This window comes from Vicia villosa, unplaced genomic scaffold, assembly GCF_029867415.1.
Source record: "Vicia villosa cultivar HV-30 ecotype Madison, WI unplaced genomic scaffold, Vvil1.0 ctg.000637F_1_1, whole genome shotgun sequence".
NCBI lineage: Eukaryota > Viridiplantae > Streptophyta > Magnoliopsida > Fabales > Fabaceae > Vicia > Vicia villosa.
In genome coordinates, this window is record NW_026705286.1 from 514,576 (window position 1) to 533,579 (window position 19,004).

General features: G+C 34.0%; 3 protein-coding genes across 3 annotated transcripts; 1 reads left to right on the forward strand and 2 right to left on the reverse strand.

Moving 5' to 3' along the window:
* Positions 1 to 1,242: 1,242 nt before the first annotated feature.
* LOC131630030 (uncharacterized) lies at positions 1,243 to 1,811 on the forward strand. Its single transcript, XM_058900824.1, has 2 exons — positions 1,243 to 1,489; positions 1,569 to 1,811. The coding sequence occupies exons 1-2, from the start codon at positions 1,340 to 1,342 to the stop codon at positions 1,809 to 1,811; spliced, it is 393 nt and encodes a 130-aa protein (XP_058756807.1). The 5' UTR covers positions 1,243 to 1,339.
* A 5,188-nt stretch (positions 1,812 to 6,999) lies between these two features.
* LOC131630050 (heat shock cognate 70 kDa protein-like) lies at positions 7,000 to 9,965 on the reverse strand. The gene is made up of 2 exons (XM_058900845.1): positions 9,647 to 9,965; positions 7,000 to 8,789 (listed from the first exon to the last, which is right to left on the reverse strand). The coding sequence occupies exons 1-2, from the start codon at positions 9,864 to 9,866 to the stop codon at positions 7,147 to 7,149; spliced, it is 1,863 nt and encodes a 620-aa protein (XP_058756828.1). The 5' UTR covers positions 9,867 to 9,965; the 3' UTR covers positions 7,000 to 7,146.
* Positions 9,966 to 15,606: 5,641 nt separating this feature from the next.
* LOC131630051 (heat shock cognate 70 kDa protein-like) lies at positions 15,607 to 17,642 on the reverse strand. The gene is made up of 2 exons (XM_058900846.1): positions 17,423 to 17,642; positions 15,607 to 17,273 (listed from the first exon to the last, which is right to left on the reverse strand). The coding sequence occupies exons 1-2, from the start codon at positions 17,640 to 17,642 to the stop codon at positions 15,607 to 15,609; spliced, it is 1,887 nt and encodes a 628-aa protein (XP_058756829.1).
* Positions 17,643 to 19,004: the final 1,362 nt, after the last annotated feature.

The window sequence follows — 19,004 nt, forward strand, 5'->3', positions numbered from 1 at the left end:
AATCTCTACAATGCTTATTCTCGAAAAAAGTTGTTCTCCAATCCATGCAACAACATCGAGTACTATGATCACTTGCAGAAGTTGATTTTTTCACTCCAAGTGTTTGATCAAATGTCTAAGTGTTTGGTTCGTCGAAGTCGACATCACTATGGGGTGCAAAAGGTCTGAAAGGTGTTTCTTACTTTCTTATAACTTTTGAATTCCTAATGCTAACGTTTTGAATTACTGATATATAGTCATTTACCTCTCAAAGTTCTGTTCATAGTGGTATTCAACAGTGATGCAAAAAACTGCAGAAAACAAGCTGAATGAGTTAAACAAGCTCCTTGACAAGTTAATTTTTTTCTATTGTTTACAGTTAATTTTGTAACTGATTTGAAGCCTATGAAATAGAAGGAATGAAACGGTATGTGAAAGTTCAACGTCGATGCATCGGTGTTTGAAGAACACGGTTTTGGAGAAATATACGGTATTTGAAGAACATAACTTTGAAGCGCGCATTAAAGAAATATGCATTTTAGACAACTCAAATTACCACAAGCATTGAAATTCTATACTAATCACTAAGCTATTGATTCCATTGTCTTGTATTGAAACCATTGTTTTTAACGAAATGACTAATTCTGTTTTAGGGACTAGTTCAAATATTCTTTGCTGCAACATAAAACTATATGCTATGATTGCTTTTTGACTAGTCTAAATTTTCTTGACTACAACATGAAAGCCATATGGTATGATTGCTTTAGGAACTTGTTCAATTTTTTTTACTGCAACGTAAAGCAACCTATAATAGGTTAAGGACCGAGTATTAAATATTGAGTGTAATTTTAGAAAATAGAAATTTTGTTCCGATAGACAAATGTTAATATGCTCCTTAATTAAAATTTTAAAATCTGGATCGTTAATTAAATCCAACGATTAATATTTATAGTTCTCGTTTCTCATAAAGATATTAGTTCTCACCGGATACGCTCCCTATATGTATATATATATATGGGTTAATTGTACGATCCCCCCCTACCATTAGGGCGAGATTTGGTTTCACCCCCCTTAAGATATTTTTTTAGTAACGCACCCTTGTAAAACCTGTAAACCCTTTTCACCACACCCTTTTACCAACACCTACTGACTGTGTATTATTTAATGCTGACTGTGTATCATTCAAACTCAGCTTTCTTCTTCACCGTTTCTAGGTTATATTTGTCCCAAATCAATTCTTCCTACATGCGGCGCCCCTAAACCTCCATAGCTCCAATACTCTTCTTCATCGGTGTGTTTCTGCAACTTTCATTCCCAAATCGTTCTTCTACAGCCTTCTTATTCGTAGACCCAATTGATCATGGTGGGAAGCAGCTCTCGAGGAAGCAGTGTTGATTCAGTGTCCCATCAAGTGTTGCCCAGATGCGGCTGTGATAGACCCATGAAGATGTGGGTCTCCAACACAGTTCAAAACCGGAATCGAAAGTTCTGGAAATGTCGCAATGCTGGGGTAAGTATGTTGGAAATGATTTTTTCTGCGTTTTTTTATGTGTGTTTGTGTTAGTAATTATGCAAATCGTGTTCTGTAGACTGGCAATAGTTGCGAATTGTTCTTATGGGATGATGAAAATGGAGACTCCATGAAAGACAATACAGTGATTCATCCATGTTGCAAGAAGTGTGAGGTACTTCAAATTCAGTTGGAATCAGTGACAAAGAAAGTGGTGAAATTGAAGATTAAGCTTGAAGCCCAGAAAAGGAAAACTTTGCAGCTCCAAATTGCTATATTTATGTGTTGTTTGATAGTTGGTTTATTGTATAATTTCATGTAATGAAAGCAATAAGTATGACATTGTGAATTTTGGTGTCAGTAATAGGTTAATTATCTATGTATTTTGAGTCAAGGTGGTTCTGTGCATTTTGATCTAGGTTGGTTCTATGTACTTTGAAAAGAATGTTGGTTCTATGTAGTTTGAAAAGAATGGAAAGAAATATTGTTTGACATTTGTTGTGTTATATAAAGCATATTGTTATCATTAATAGATGTCACAGATTGTATCCATTACAAGTTAGTGTAATTAACTGCTAAAACAAAGCACAAACATGTGTGCATAACAGACTAACCAAAAGCACAAACATGTGTGCATAAAAGACTAACCAAAAGCACAAACATGTGTGCATAACAGACTAACAAAAAGCACAAACATGTGTGCACAAAACACTATCCAAAAAACACTAACAACCGTCATAGCATGTCATAACATAAAAAGCACCAACAGATGTGCATATCATTGTGCATAACATAATCAACTAATGAGATCCTGAATTGACTTCTTCTTCACAGTCTTCTTTGGAGTCTTTTTAGGGGTACCCTTTGGAACCTGCTTCTTTGGAACCTGCTTCTTTGGAACCTGCTCTTCTTCTTCATCTTCTGTAAAACAGAAAGGCTCTTCAGGTTTAGATCCAGGACCTGTAAATGGTTTTGGTTTTTTAAACCAATTCTCTTTAATTCTCTCACTACACCTCTTTCGCAATGGTTTGAATTCTTGCTTCACCTTCCCCTTGCCTTTGTCTATGCTTTGCTTCACCTTCCCCTTGCCTTTGTCTATGCTACTTGTTGAGCCTATAGTTGTTCTTGTTTGTACACTTATGTCGGGTAGACTTGCAATCATGGCATCACTTATATCCCCAAACAATGAATCTTCGACAACAGAATTAGTAACCTCATTTGCACCATCAGGTTGAGTCTCTGTAGCACCATGTTGAGCAGATGTAGCATCCCCATCAGTTGTAGCACCAGGTTGGGTAGATGTAGCATCCCCATCAGTTGTAGCACCAGGCTGAGTAGATGTAGCAGCACAAGGTTTTTTCTTCTTCTGTAAGATAGTTTGCACAACATAATAAACATACAAGGATAAAAATATATGAATACATGATTAACATACAAAGATAATACTAACATACCTTTCTTTTCAAGGCATTAGGATCTTGTTTCTTGCTCTTGCATGACTTTACGTTATGTCCAATCTTGTCACACCTAGTACATCTATATGAAACCCCTGGTAACCTTCTTCTAGCTCCTTCCTCCCCCGTCTCTCTAATTCTTAGCTTTCTTGGTCTACCAGGCCCTTTTTTATATGTAGGAGGTAAGAGCTCTTCAGTTTCAACCTCGGGCCACATATCACGTCCATTTATAGGGCTAACAGCAAATCCATAGCAAAGGGCATACTTATCCCTTGTGTAACATTCATGAACAAACAGTTCTGGGTTCTGGTTCCTAAATCCCAATGCAGCCACAACATGCCTACAGGGAATACCAACTAACTCCCAGAAGTTACAACTGCAGGACCTTTTTCCTATATCAACTATGAATTCCTGATTATTATAAGCATGAGTCACCTGAAATTGTTCACCCATAGCCCAAGTTGGCAGCCAAAGCCCACTCAAAGCAACCTCAGAATCTAGTCTTTTCCTAGGAATTGGCATCACTTTGTGTGGCCACTTATCAAGTTTCAAGGTAGCATTACTACACCTATTCATCAGATATTTTCTAATCCACTCACACATTGTCAAAATTGGTTTATCTCTAGCAATTAGAATTGTGGCATTAAAAGATTCAGCTATGTTGTTCATCAATACATCACACCTAGGGAAGAAACTAAATGCATGCTTACACCAACTTTTAGGAGGAATTCCCATTAGCCATGTCCAAGCATTCGGATCTACCTTCTTCAAATCATCCATCTTCTGCATCCATGCCTGATGATATGTTGCTTTGGCTGCTCCCATCATTAAATCTCTTATGAGTGCTCCCCCACCAAATTTCTTCTTAAAATTGGCATATAAATGCCTAAGGCAGAGCCTATGCTCAACTCTTTCAAACATCTCTTCAAATACTGCTACCAATCCCTACAACACCAAAGACAACACAGTTACATAACATGGCATCAATCCCTAAAACATAAAAGACTACACAGTTACATAATATGGATTAAACACAATTAACATGGGTTACCTTTTGTTGATCAGAAATAAAGACATATCTATTATCTTTTCCTACATCTTCCATCAAGAGCTGTAAAAACCACCTCCATGATTCTTTTGTCTCTGTTTCCACAACTCCAAAGGCTAGTGGAAAGTACTGGTCATTGGGGTCCCTACCAACCGCTATCAAGAGTTGTCCTCCATATTTGGTCTTCAAATGACAACCATCAACCCCAATGAAGGGTCTGCATCCATTGATAAATCCCTTTTTACAGCCATCAAAACAAAAATAAAAACTACCAAACCTGGGCTGGATGGATGGGATTGGTCTGTTAGTGGTTATCTTCACAGTATTTCCATTGTTCACCCTATGCAACTCAGCTGCATATCTCCACAGATCAGCATATTGTTTATCTGCATCTCCTTCTATGATTTGTTTTGCAATCATCTTAGCCTTCCATGCTCTTGCCACTGTTATGCCAACTGAATAGTTTTGCCTCATGTCTTGAATGATGTCACAGATCCGGACTTTATCAGAAGTTTGCATTTTCTTGACCACAGCCTTGGCAACCCACTTGGAATTGGCAGTTTTGTTATCCAAAACCCTAGCACATGTGTGGGTGTCCTTTATAGTCTTAATGGCAAAAGTGTGTTTATGGCCCACCTTTGAACAAAGCATTAAAAAACCACACTTGGCCTTACATTCTACCCTCACTCTATACCCCTCATTTTTTACAAAATTTATTTTCCTCCCATTCAAAACAGTCCACTCACGAATAGCTTCCCTAAAGTCATCTAGGGAGTTGAACTCCATACCCCACTTAAACTTATAATCCTTATTTAATTCCTCTTTTTTAAACTTCTCAAACCTTGGCCCTTTTTCGTCTTCAGAGTTATCAGGATCAGAGCTCAATAAATCTTCACTAGCATACTCTTCATCATCACACTTCTTCTTATTTGGATATGTTAACAACCCTGCTATGACTGGACCCTCACTAAGTGGTATAGTGTCATCAATACCATCAAAACCATCAGCTATAGCAGTCGTCCTTTCATCCTCGCTATCGTTCAACCCTTCAACAATCTCTTCATCACTATCCTCCTCTAACTCAGACACAAAGTTTTGATTGCTCCCAGTTACACTTATGCACGCAGCGTGTTCAACACACAGTACCCCATCAACTTGCATCGCACAACAATATGCACCAAAATCATACGCATCATCATCACTCCTAATCTGAAAGTAGTTGCTATCAATGTCAGTGATTTTCGTCCACACTTTGTAAGAACCTTCTAAGTAACCCCACCCAGAAATTAGGTTTTGAATGCGCTTAAGGGTCCACAAATCTAATTGTTCCCCAGAAATCAAAGTTGATGAACCACCCCTGTAAATCGTTTCACCATTACTACGTTGAATGAACTCTCCACCGTGACAAATAACGGCGTTAAACCTTCCGTTTCTCTGCAGGTTGTTCACAACATTTAAAACAACAAAATAAACATGCATGTTATAAACAAGTTGCAGATATGCTCTTTTGAACTAACCTGAGACGATTCCACCGTTGCTTCGCCGTTCCCAGCCTTCGCGTCATCTTCTCCGTTCGTCTTGTCCACACCCATGGCAATAGAAATGAAACCTAAGTTTTACGGGGGTGAAACTGAATGGTTTCTAAACATGTAAGTGGAATTATATCACACAATGGTATTTTATAAATTCAATTTCCACCTGGACCAGTTTGAATGATACACAGTCAGCATTAAATAATACACAGTCAGCAGGTGTTGGTAAAAGGGTGTGGTGAAAAGGGTTTACAGGTTTTACAAGGGTGCGTTACTAAAAAAACCTTTTAAGGGGGGTGAAACCAAATCTCGCCCTAATGGTAGGGGGGATCGTACAATTAACCCTATATATATATATATATATATATATATATATATATATATATATATATATATATATATATATATATATATATATATATATATATATATATATATATATATATATATATATATATATATATATATATATATATATATATATATATATATATAATCAAATTCTATATATGAAAATATTTTTAAAATGTACTATACGTAAAGAAATTTTGCATGGTGCAAATGAAATTTATATGCTATTTTATATAAATTTTCTTGCAATCAACCTCTTTGCATCTGAAAAAATTAATGGTTATATTTAATTTCTTGTCTAATGTAAAAAATAGTACATTAAAAAAATAACAATAATAATAGCAAATATATTTAACCTAATAAGAGTACGAGCTAAAAAAAAAGCATATGCAAAATATACTAAAGTAAACCCTAATAACTAAGTAATCAGATTACCAAAGACAGTGTTGGTTGGGTTAGAGGAAGTTTGACTTTTGGCAGCATCGCCGATCAGTCTTTGTGTGTTGGTAAAAGCAACACAAGTTGTTGTTTTGTTTCCTTTATCACTGTGAATGATTTCAACTCGATTGTTTTGTTCTTAGCCATTCTCTATCAAATGAATGAAGTCAAAATGTTTGTAAAAAAGATTTTGATTCAAAATTTGGAAGGGAGGCGTGTGTGTAATGTAGTACTAGTACTAATTGTTATAAATATGTGGAATATGAAAGTATATAAGCTGAGAATGGGAATGGTCGTAAAAAGAAAGTAAGAGGGGAGAAATAGATAAGAGAGCTTTTGAGAAGAAACAAATAGGTAAGAAATAGAATATTCCTAGTGTCATTTCTACAATTAGTATAATAAAAATTACACTAATTATTGTTTCTCTTCTACTGATAATGATTATACTTGTATAGTTAGTTTAGACAATAGAAAGAGAATCTTTGAACAGTCAATTTTTTCAAGACTGCTAAAGAAAAATATCAAAAATATGAAAGTTAAATTTTGTTGTTATATCATTTGCTGAGCACTGACATGAACATGTATAGGCAGTTTATCAGGAATGGAATATCTGCTAAACCAAATGGATTAACCTGAAAGTATAGCTTTGGATGATTCCTATCAACAAACATTGAATGATATCTCAAATCATAATCTCATCATGTCGATCAAGAACACTCGTGTCAAAGATACAAAGAAGCAAAAATAAAAGCAGGTTCAAAATTAAAGACAAAGATACAAAGCAAATGAGCAAACAATTAGGAGAACTAATTAAAATCCAAACCACTTATTTTATCAACCTAGCCATTTTTTATTGTGCCCAAAAGCAGATTCAGATATGCTCTCAAGCTCCTTCAACATGTCCACAAACACATAGGTTTCTTCCTTCTTGTCACCATCAAGCAAATATTCACATTTTGTTATAAGAGAAGTGATCTCATTTTCTCTTTCCGTGGGAAGCAAATAACTGACACTCTTATCCTTCATAACTTTTTTGACATTGTAAACATAATCATCCAAAGCATTTACTGCGCTAACTTTCTTCTTGAACTTCATGTCTTCAGCCTTGAAATCCTCAGCTTCTTGAATCATTCTCTTAATTTCAGCCGTTGATAGTCTTCCATTTTCATTAGTTATCGTAATATCTTTCTTATTTCCAGAGGTTTCTTCCTCACATGACACATTCAAAATACCATCAGCATCTATTGCAAAACGTACTTTGACAGGAAGGCCTCGAGGTGCACGGGGAACTGAGATTTTAAAAAATCCCAACAAGTTGTTCTCATTCGCTATTAATCTCTCACCTTCATAAACTTCAGTCAAGACAGCGGTTTGGTTATCGTTACAAGTAACATACCTTTTTGTCTTCTTGACAGGAATGGAAGTGTTCCTAGGAATTACTACACTCATGATATCTCCTCTATTTGATTTACCAAGAGACAAAGGTATAACATCTTGCAGCTTCAAGTTCGGAACAGTCTTAATGCCTCCACTCAACAAAGCAGCCTGGACAGCAGCACCATACGCAACAGCCTCATCAGGGTTGATGCTCTTAAAGATATCCTTTCCCTTGAAAAAGTTTTGCAATAGATTCTGCACTTTGGGAATCCTAGAAGAGCCCCCAACAAGTACAACATCGTCAATACTATTTTTGTCCATCTTAGCATCACTAAAACAATTCTTAACAGTCTCCACACATTTTTCAAAGAGGTCCATGTTGAGTTGCTCAAACTTGGCCCGGGTGATTGATGAACACAAGTCAGTACCCTGGCATATACCATCTATGTCAATTGTGGCCTCAGTGTCGTAAGAGAGTGCCCTTTTTGCCCTCTCGCAAGCAGTTCTCAGCTTCCTCAGGGCTTTTGAGTTTCCACTAATGTCAACTTTGTTTTTCCTCTTCAACTCATTCACAAAATGATTCACCATTCGATTATCAAAGTCCTCTCCTCCAAGGTGAGTATCTCCGGCAGTGGCCTTGACTTTAAAGACATTATTCTTCAAGGTAAGAAGAGACACATCAAAAGTTCCACCACCAAGATCAAAGATGAAAATATTTCTCTGCTCAACACAATTAGCTCTCTTTTGAAGTCCATATGCAAGGGCGGCAGCAGTTGGTTCATTGATTATCCTTATCACATTGAGGCCAGCAATGACAGCAGCATCTTTGGTGGCTCTTCGCTGTGAATCGTTGAAATAAGCAGGTACAGTAATCACTGCATTTTTAACAGATGCCTCCAAAAATATCCCTGCAATCTCCTGCATCTTTGAGAGAATCACAGATGATATTTCTTCAGCAAAAAAGTGCCTCTCTTCTCCTTTGAACGTCACAACAATCATGGGCTTATCATTAGCATCAGCTTTTACCTTGAATGGCCACAACAGAATATCATTTTTAACCACAGAATCACTATACTTCCTTCCAATCAACCTCTTTGAATCTGCAAAATTTAAATTACTGAAATAAAATGTTTTGTTCTAATGTAAGAACATCACAGCAAAAAATCTCAATTATAGTAATAACTAAAAGAGTTAAATAGGGTTCTAAGCTATGTTTGAATATCTTAATACCAACGGAGTGAAATTGAGCATAATGAACCGGAGCAGACTAGAAATTTCTTTCCATTGTTTGGATATTTTAGGATGGAACAAAGTAATTTTCTCATTCCGTCCAAATCCGAAGGTAATGAAAATGATGGTAAGTGATGAAATGAAATAAATGCCACTTCATTTTGTTCCACTCTATCCGATTTTATTCATTCCATCCTATACCACTCTACTCAACTTCATTGGTTTTATACCATTTTGAAATTCCAAATCGTATTGAACCGTTAGAAGTTAATTTTTCCCAAACCAAACCGTTAAGCTATTTTTAAATTTTTTTTTAAAAAATTAAAAAACTTATATTTTCATTTTCAGTCTCGGTTTGGTTTCAGGTTTTTTTCTAAAACTGTTTGTGCAATATGGTTTGGTTCAATAACCAAACCGTTACCTAACGGTTTGGTTATTTTCGGTTCGGTGGTTTCGTTCAGTTCATGATTTTCTTAACAGCCCTATCCACCACATTCCATCAATATAAACTAAAACTAAAACTTTATAACAATATTGGGGGTACTCACTCTTCAATCCTACAAATTTCAAAAGCATTCAACTTTATAACTTTTAGGAACAAATAATGAGTTACAATTACAAAGGGTAAAACCAAAACAAAAATGTAAACTTTACATGAAATATTAAGAATATATTTAACCCTAACTGAAAACTAAACAATGGTGAACAAGAAAAATAAACGGATTACCAAAGACAGTGTTGGTTGGGTTGGAGGAAGCTTGATTTTTGGCAGCATTACCGATCAATCTTTGAGTGTTGGTAAAAGCAACACAAGAAGGTGTGGTTTTGTTTCCTTGATCATTGTGTATGATTTCAACACGATCGTTTTGTTCTTGCCACACTCCAACACATGAGTAGGTCGTGCCAAGGTCAATTCCGATAGCAACTCCCTTGTATTTGTTGGCCATTCTCTATCAAATCAATGAAGTCCAAGTGTTTGTAGAAAAGATTTTGATTCAAAATTATATAGAGTGAGGAGATGTAGTTGAAAGAGACGAGAGAGAAATAGATGAGAGAATGTATGCGAATAAAGAAATAGGTAAGAAATAAATAAATACGAGAGAAAAACATGTATAAAATTTTGAAAAGATAAAGTTATTTTAATTTTATATATATATATATATATATATATATATATATATATATATATATATATATATATATATATATATATATATATATATATATAACAAGGTGTTTTGAAAATAAATTTTCGAAATATCCTAATATTTAATTTTGAGATTTTTCAGAGATGTATTTCTAAAAATATTTCAAAATCAAAGATTGAGACATTTGAGAAATGCATCTCTGCATCTATATATATGAATTTGGGGAATTTAAAGATATATCTCCAAAAACACCAATAAAATGTGGTGTATGAGTACAGGTGAGGTACACACGCTTTTGTTCTCAAAATATAATCAAAATATAAAAAATAAAACTAAAATTGTTTTACCAATAGAGTTTAGAAAAAATATTTAGAGACTACCAAAAAATGGTCTCCTGCCACGGCCACGAAACTACGGCTATATGCAAAATAATCGTGGTGTAACGCTTTGGCCACGATTTGGCTACGGAAAACAGACTGTGGGATATGCGGGCGTGGCCTAAAGTATAATCCACGGTTTTCTTATTTGTGCTACGTTTTATGGACATTCGTGGCTTGTATAGGCCACGGTTTAGGTATCTAGATTAAGGTCGTGGTTTGTCTTTCGCCATGAGTACAAAATTGTGGCCAAATCGTAAAACCACAGTTTCTATTTAATGTATAGCATACGATTTAATTTCAAGGTCTTGCCACGGTTTGTTTATGACCATTAATTTAAAACCCTGGTTATATTTTATACGCTTTACACCATTAATCTTCCCACGGTTTATTTTTGTGCCATGACATAAAAATGTCATTTTACAAGCAAATTAAATATTAACGTCAAAAACAAAATATTCATTAAGAAATAAGTCTACATCAAAAATCAATAACTTAATATCAGTATCACATGCGCGTACTATATTAGCATGTGTTTGCATAGGAACTAATGTTAATGTGTTACACGCATTTATTTTTAAAAGATAATAAAAATGAAATAAATAAAAGATAAAATTGTTTAAGCAAAAGAATTTATTATTTTAAAAGGGAATAAATTGGTGCCTAAATTTTTTTTTCCGTATTTGAATATTTTTTTTGCTTTGACATTATTTTTGTTTTTCTTTAGTTATTGTCATTTTTAAAAATATTTAGATCAACAATATATTATTTTACGTTTATTTGTGTGAGAAAAAATATGATTATCCGTGTGTTCACACAGTGCTGCTATGCACGGGTACTGGTGTATTACATGCAGTTGTTTTCAAATACATATTAAGAATTAAATGAAAAAGGACAAAATTGTCTAATCAAAATAATCTATCATTTTTAAAAAGATAATAAATCGAATTTAATAATTTCTTTCATATATAAAAAAATTGATTCAACAAGATAATTATTCCTATATATAAATATTATTGATTTGAAATTATTTATAAAAAAAATTAAATCAATAATAAACTTGTTTATGTTATTGTTAAATATTTAAATCAATAGCTTAATATCAAATACAATATGTACGTACCTAATAAGTATCTGAGTGTTTGCACAGACACTAATAGGTTACGCGCATCTGATTTTAAAATATAATAATAATATAAAAAAATTGCTTTACAAAAAAATTTTATTATTTAAAAAAAAAGACAAATTTTAATTTATATATGTATCATAAATATAATTTTTCCATTCATAAAGATATTTGAATGAATAATATATTTTGTTGTATGTAATGTTATTTGTTCTCATTTAAAAAGAATTCATTAATTAAAAAATATAATTTTCTGTTATTAATAATAGCATATATTAGTGAAATGTTAACATCAATATAATATTATATAGCTCAATTTTTCATATATTCTCTTAAAAAAATCATTGTATTTTAAATTAAAATTATTATAATTTTAAAATAAAAATATTATCAACATAAATAACGTAAAAAAAAAATACATTTTTCTAGTGTTTTGCGGGGGATAATTTCGAAAATGCATTTTCAAAATATTCCAAATTTAAATATTAAGATATTTGGAAAATGCATCTTCAAAAACACCCTAAACTCGACCATATATTTATGAAAATATCTAAATTTTAAATGTAAAAAAAGGAATTTCACCATAAATTCCTAAAAAAAAGTTAAGAGGTAGAAAAAAAATTCTCATAAAATAAATATCATTTTATTTTTTATTTTAGAGTAGATTAGAAATAATAGGTGGGTCCATACAATTTTATTCTTTCTTTTCTATTCTTTAATAAATCAATAAAGAGGAATGAAACATTTTTTTTATTCATACACAAGAATTTTACACCGTATGCTTACACCAAATTAAAAACACCATGGTCATATTTTCATATGTATTAGAAAAAATAAAAAATAATTATTAAATATAATTAAAAAAGTAAACCGTATATTTATGCGGTGTAGATGTATCATTTTATATCATTCCTCTTTTTTTAAATTCTCTCTTTTCTACTACATCTAAAACAAACACATGGTGGTTGAAGGTGTAGGATTATATGTATCTTGATTCCCTAAAATGAAATTATATTTTGCAAATAAATAAATAGAGTCTCTACATTTTTTTTATTTAGACGGAATGGAGTCTCCTTGTTGTCCGGTTATATTTCGTGTGTATGGAAATTGGGTAAAAAAAGAAAAATTATGTGAGTATTTTGGATTAAAATCTTCTCTATTTGTTTGTTTTTTCTATTTTCTTTAGAGAATTTCTTTGCCAACCTCCTAACCTTCTAGTCCACCTTTGGTGAAAAACCCAAACTACCCCTGACTTCGGAAGTTCATTTCCAAAACGCCTTTTTTTTGAAAAAATTATCTTATTTCGGAAGTTCATTTCCGAAAACAGCATTTCGGAAATGAACTTCCGAAACACTGCGCGTTCTGCAGATTTAACAAAACACTCCCCCTTCCCCATTCATTTTGGATTAAAATCTTCTCTATTTGTTTGTTTTTTCTATTTTCTTTAGAGAATTTCTTTGCCAACCTCCTAACCTTCTAGTCCACCTTTGGTGAAAAACCCAAACTACCCCTGACTTCGGAAGTTCATTTCCGAAACGCCTTTTTTTTGAAAAAATTATCTTATTTCGGAAGTTCATTTCCGAAAACAGCATTTCGGAAATGAACTTCCGAAACACTGCGCGTTCTGCAGATTTAACAAAACACTCCCCCTCCCCCATTCATTTACCCTAACTCAAATCAAAAACAACCAAAGGCGAAAATTTGTGCAAACACACTTCCAAGGCTGCATCAAGGCTCCAATCACATTGCTATACAACATTCAAAAGCCCACAAATCACTCAATTTGTAAGTTTTGAATTTGTTAGATTCATTATTCAAATGCATGTTATTTAGGGTTTCAACTGCATAAATGATATATGGACTGGTTGTTAGTAGTATTTAGGTTGTTTAGAAGCATTTTGAATTGGTTTTAGGTTTGGTTTTGGGGTCTGCCATGGAAGTTGCAGACAGCTCCATCGTAGGGGTGTTTCGGAAGTTCATTTCCGAAAACACCTCCATCCCAGTTTTCGGAAATGAACTTCCGAATTGTATCAGAAGTTTAAATTTTTTAGTTTAATCGATTTCAACTGTTTACAGGAACATGTCAGACAACCAACCAGCACGCATCAGACAGGAGGTGAAGGAGGTGAAGAAGGTTTCGACCGGCTCTACTTCGTGCTCTCGCGGAGTGAAGGAGGTGAAGGAGAAGAAGAAGGTTTCGACCGGCTCTACTTCTCGTTCCCAGGGGGCCCGGGGCCCGGATGCTCAAGCTCAACTATCTGGCGTGAGAGTCGTGGTTGATGCTGATGGTTCTGAGACTGAGTGGGATGAGGATTGGTATCAGTATCTTCATTCGGAGGAGTTCGCTCGTCGGGCAGAATAATGTGTTTTTGTTTTGTTTGACGTGTTTTGTTTTGTTTTGTTTTGATTTCGGATTGTATCTTTCGCACAGTGTTTTTGGATTTTATTTATCATATTAGTATTTTCTGTTTATATGTCGCTTATTTTATTTGCCGTTTGCGTTTAATTAAAATGCGAGACTGTTTAAGAAAAAACATAAAAAAAACCAGTTTCTGCATAATTCGGAAGTTCATCAGGGGACGATGTTTTTATTCTAGATAACCTTCATATGAAGAAGCTTTTTGAGAGCGAGAAAGTTTTTGTATGGTATCCAAAGAAGAATCATCTGTTGTGAATGATGATGTTAAACTCGAGCATGTTGATCCAAATAATATTCTCAACTTAAGGGGGTTGGTTAAGCTTATTCTTGGTTTTCTTGCATGTTGTAGCCTGAAAATGGAACAAAGTAAGAGACATAAAGCTGTTCAAAGTCTTGTCAACTTGAGTTTCCGCGAGACAAAGGAGCCAATCAATGTAAGCTATAGTTTATCATTAACATCAGGGGACGTCATTACAAAAAAATCAAACAAAGGGGTGCGCTGGGAAAGTCAAAGTTCTATGTTTATAATCCAGAAGATGGATAGTGTTCGCGGCGATGAAATGAAACATACTTCAAATTTCTCTGAAGCAATATCTGAAGGCGTTTTACGCGAGAATCATGATCATGTCGCTTATTTAATATATGTCGTTTATTTGTTTTTTTTTCAACAGGAGTGAGAGCCGTTGAAAATGCGAGACTATTTTAGATAAAACATAACAAAAAAACACAGATGCATAATTCAGAAGTTCATCTCCGAAGACACCCCCATGAGGTGTTTTCGGAGATGCACTTCCGAATTATGGAAATTTTTTTAAAAAAAAAAGCGCTTCGGAAGTTCATTTCCGAAGCAGGGGTATTTTGGGATTTTCGCTGGGGTGACCCCCCATAGGGAGGTGGCTAAAGAAATTTTCTTTTCTTTATTATTATAATTTTATGTATAAAAAATTTACATATTAAGATATGTGACATATATTAATATTTATTTAATTTTATACATACAAAACTATAAAAAATATATTAATAAAATACGCAGGTAATAAAATCCTTACCGGGGTATTTTGGTGTGATGATATTTTTATTTCAAAAAAGGGAAAAAAACCTTTATATTGCTAGTATTTTAGAAAAACCATTATATTACTAGTATTAAAAAAAAATTATTATTAGGATAATTGGTTAAACTTAATTTATTTCTAAAACTTCTTTATCATGTTAAATATATGTTGGTTGACAAAGAAGTTTATCAACATCCATCAATCATAGTATCATCTTCGGAAGCTAAATTGAGTAATATGTCTTTTAATAAAAAAATTCATAATTTTGTGGCTAATATGTCCATCTACAGTGTTAGTGATTGCTCCACCTTTGATCTTGTCCTTATGTGGGCTTACAATGTTAACATGACAATTGTTGTGGGACAAAATATTTATGAAAACATTGTGGTGGTTTAGGAGATGATTCATATCATGCATCAAATGCAAGGAAAAGGGATATTCAAGTCTAAAATTAAAAAGGAATAAGTACCAAGTATGACATATTCAATCAAAATCTGTCATCTCAGAAGCAGAACAAGAAGCTCCCACATTATACATGAGGAAGCAAATCAAATAACAAAAATTATCAGGAATCTGAATCACTTTCCTCATCAGAGTAACTTTTGTTGACCTTGTTCATAGCAGATTCAAAGACGCTCTCAAGCTCCTTCAAACAATCCACAAACATAAACATATCTTCCTGCTTGTTATCAGCAATCATACTTTTTCCCTTTATCATTGCAGAATTAATCTTCACTTTGTCAACAGGGTTGAGCTTGGAACTTACACAATCATCCTTCATTACTTTCCTTACGGAGTAGAGATAATCGTCCAGAGCATTTATTGCTTTAGCTTTCTTTTTGAACTTTGTGTCTTGAGCCTTGAAAAATTCAGCCTCTTGAATCATTCTCTCAATTTCTTCCCTTGACAGTCTTCCATTTTCATTTGTTATTGTAATTTCTTTCTTATTACCACTAGTTTCTTCCTCTGCAGACACGTTTAATATACCATCGCCATCTATATCAAAGCATATTTGAATACGAAGGCCACGAGGTGCACGGTGGACTGAGAGATAAAACAAATCAAGCAAGTTGTTCTCACTTGCAACCATTCTCTCACCCTCGTAAACATCAATTGGGACACTTTCTAAGTCATCTTCAGATGTAAGGTATCCTTCTTTCTTCTTTACAGGAATCGGAGAATTCTTAGGAATAATTACACTCATGATATCTCCTTTTACTGATGTACCAAGAGACAAAGGTGTAACATCTTGCAAAAACAAGTTTGGAACATTCTTAAAACCTTCACTCAGCAAAGCAGCTTGGACAGCTGCACCATAAGCAACAGCCTCATCAGGGTTGATGCTCTTGCACAATTCCTTCCCGTTGAAAAAGTCCTGCAATAGTTGCTTCACTCTGGGAATCCTAGTAGAGCCGCCAACAAGAACAACATCATCCACACTACTCTTGTCCATCTTCGCATCAGCAAGACAACTTTCAACGGTCTCCATACACTTTTCAAAGAGGTCCATATTCAGTTGCTCAAACTTGGCCCGAGTAATTGATGAACAGAAATCAATACCCTCATATATAACATCTATGTCAATTGTTGCATCAGTATCGTATGAAAGTGTCCTTTTTGCCCTCTCGCACGCAGTTCTTAATCTCCTCAAGGCTTTTGAGTTCCCACTAATGTCAACTTTGTTCTTCCTCTTAAACTCCTTCACAAAGTGATTCACCATTCGATTATCAAAGTCCTCTCCTCCGAGGTGAGTGTCACCGGCAGTCGCCTTGACTTCAAAGACATTATTCTTAATAGTAAGGAGAGACACATCAAAAGTTCCACCACCAAGATCAAAGATGAAAATAGTTCTCTCTTCAACACAATTAGCTCTCTTTTGAAGTCCATATGCAAGAGCCGCCGCTGTTGGTTCATTGATTATCCGCATTACATTAAGACCAGCAATGACACCAGCATCTTTGGTGGCTCTTCGCTGCGAATCATTAAAATAAGCAGGTACCGTAATCACTGCATTTTTAACAGGTGATTCCAAAAATGCCCCCGCAATCTCTCGCATCTGTGTGAGAATCATGGCTGATATTTCCTCAGCAACAAGTTGTTTTTCCTTACCCTGATAGTTCACAAGGATCATTGGTTTGTCATTATCCCCGGCAATTACCTTAAAGGGCCACAGTAGAATATCATTTTGAATAACAGAATCACTATATTTTCTTCCAATCAACCTCTTAGCATCTGGAAAAAATTAAAACGGTAATGTATAGTTTGTTGTTTAACGTAAAAAAGTACAGAAAAAAGTAACAAAAATAATAGCAGATATATGAAACCCTAATACTAAAAAGTAAAAACTAAACAATGATGGAGCAAAATAATAAACAGATTACCAAAGACAGTGTTGGTTGGGTTGGAGGAAGCTTGATTTTTGGCGGCATTACCGATCAATCTTTGAGAATTAGTGAAAGCAACACAAGAAGGAGTGGTTTTGTTTCCTTGATCATTGTGTATGATTTCCACTCGATCGTTAAGCTCCTGCCACACTCCAACACACGAGTAAGTAGTGCCAAGGTCAATTCCGATAGCAACTCCTTCGTACTTTTTTGTCATTCTCTTTCAAGCGAATTAATGAAACTGATTGTAGAGAAAATTTGAGTTGGATTCAAACTTTGAAGAAATATATTAGGATTGCCTACGTATATGGAAACTTTGAAGTGAAAGCCTTTACTAACTAAATATTTTGATTGAGTCGTAACACTAGTAATTAGTACTTTTTCAATTTTAAAATTATGAGTAAAATTCAACACAATTTACGGCCAGCCAGCTTAATTCAGTTTATCATGGTTAACCAATTTGATTTTAGTTCATTTAAATATAACACTCCTACTTTTAGAATATCATTATTATTATTATTATTATTATTATTATTATTATTATTAGAGGTTAAAGGTAGTACACTGACAGTGTAAAAAAGTTTTACACTGTCATCCAATAAAAACAAATCGTTTTGCCATGTCATATAAGTTTTTTTAAAATTACAGTCTGACTTGTCCTGATTCATGGTCGTGATTGGTTGACACTGTAAAACTTTTTTACACTGTCAGTGCATCACCCATTTTCTCTTATTATTATTATTATTATTATTATTATTATTATTATTATTATTATTATTATTATTATTATTATTATTATTATTATTATTATTATTATTATTATTATTATTATTATTATTATTATTATTATTATTATAAAATGGAGGGCCGAAGCCCAAAGACAAACAAAACTAAAAAATTACTGACCGAACAAAATGCTCATCACTCCGATTCTTCTCTAGTAGGTGAGTCAACCAAGGAGGTATCTCATTATAAAAGATAGTTTCTCCCTTCAACTTCTTTCCTTCACGAGCAAGTAAATTGGCACAACTTCTTCTCTTTCAACACTTGCAACACCACGCGCAAATGCTTAGCATGTTCTCTTCCAATTTATAATAAATCAAAATATCATCAATGAACACCACTAAAAACTTATCTAAATATGAATGGAAAGTCCGATTCATATATTCCATAAAAACACCTGGAGCATTCGACACACCGAATGACATCACAGTATATTCATAATGACCATACCTCGTTCAGAGAGCCGTCTTTGGAATATCATTTGGCTTAACGCGAATCTAATGATAGCCCGACCTGAAATAAATCTTACTGAAAACATTAGCACCCACCAACTGATCCATCAAATCGTCAATTATTGAAAGTGGATACTTATTCTTGATAGTCACTTTATTCAACTGTCTGTAGTCCACACACAATCTCATACTTCCATCTTTCTTCTTAACTAACAACACAAGCGCACCCCACGGAGAAACACTCTGTCGAACAAACTTCTTCTTGAGCATCTCTTCCAGTTGCTTCTTCGTACCTGACACCAATTATATGGAAAACTCCATTTCGCGTTCCGGGGGCAAATCAC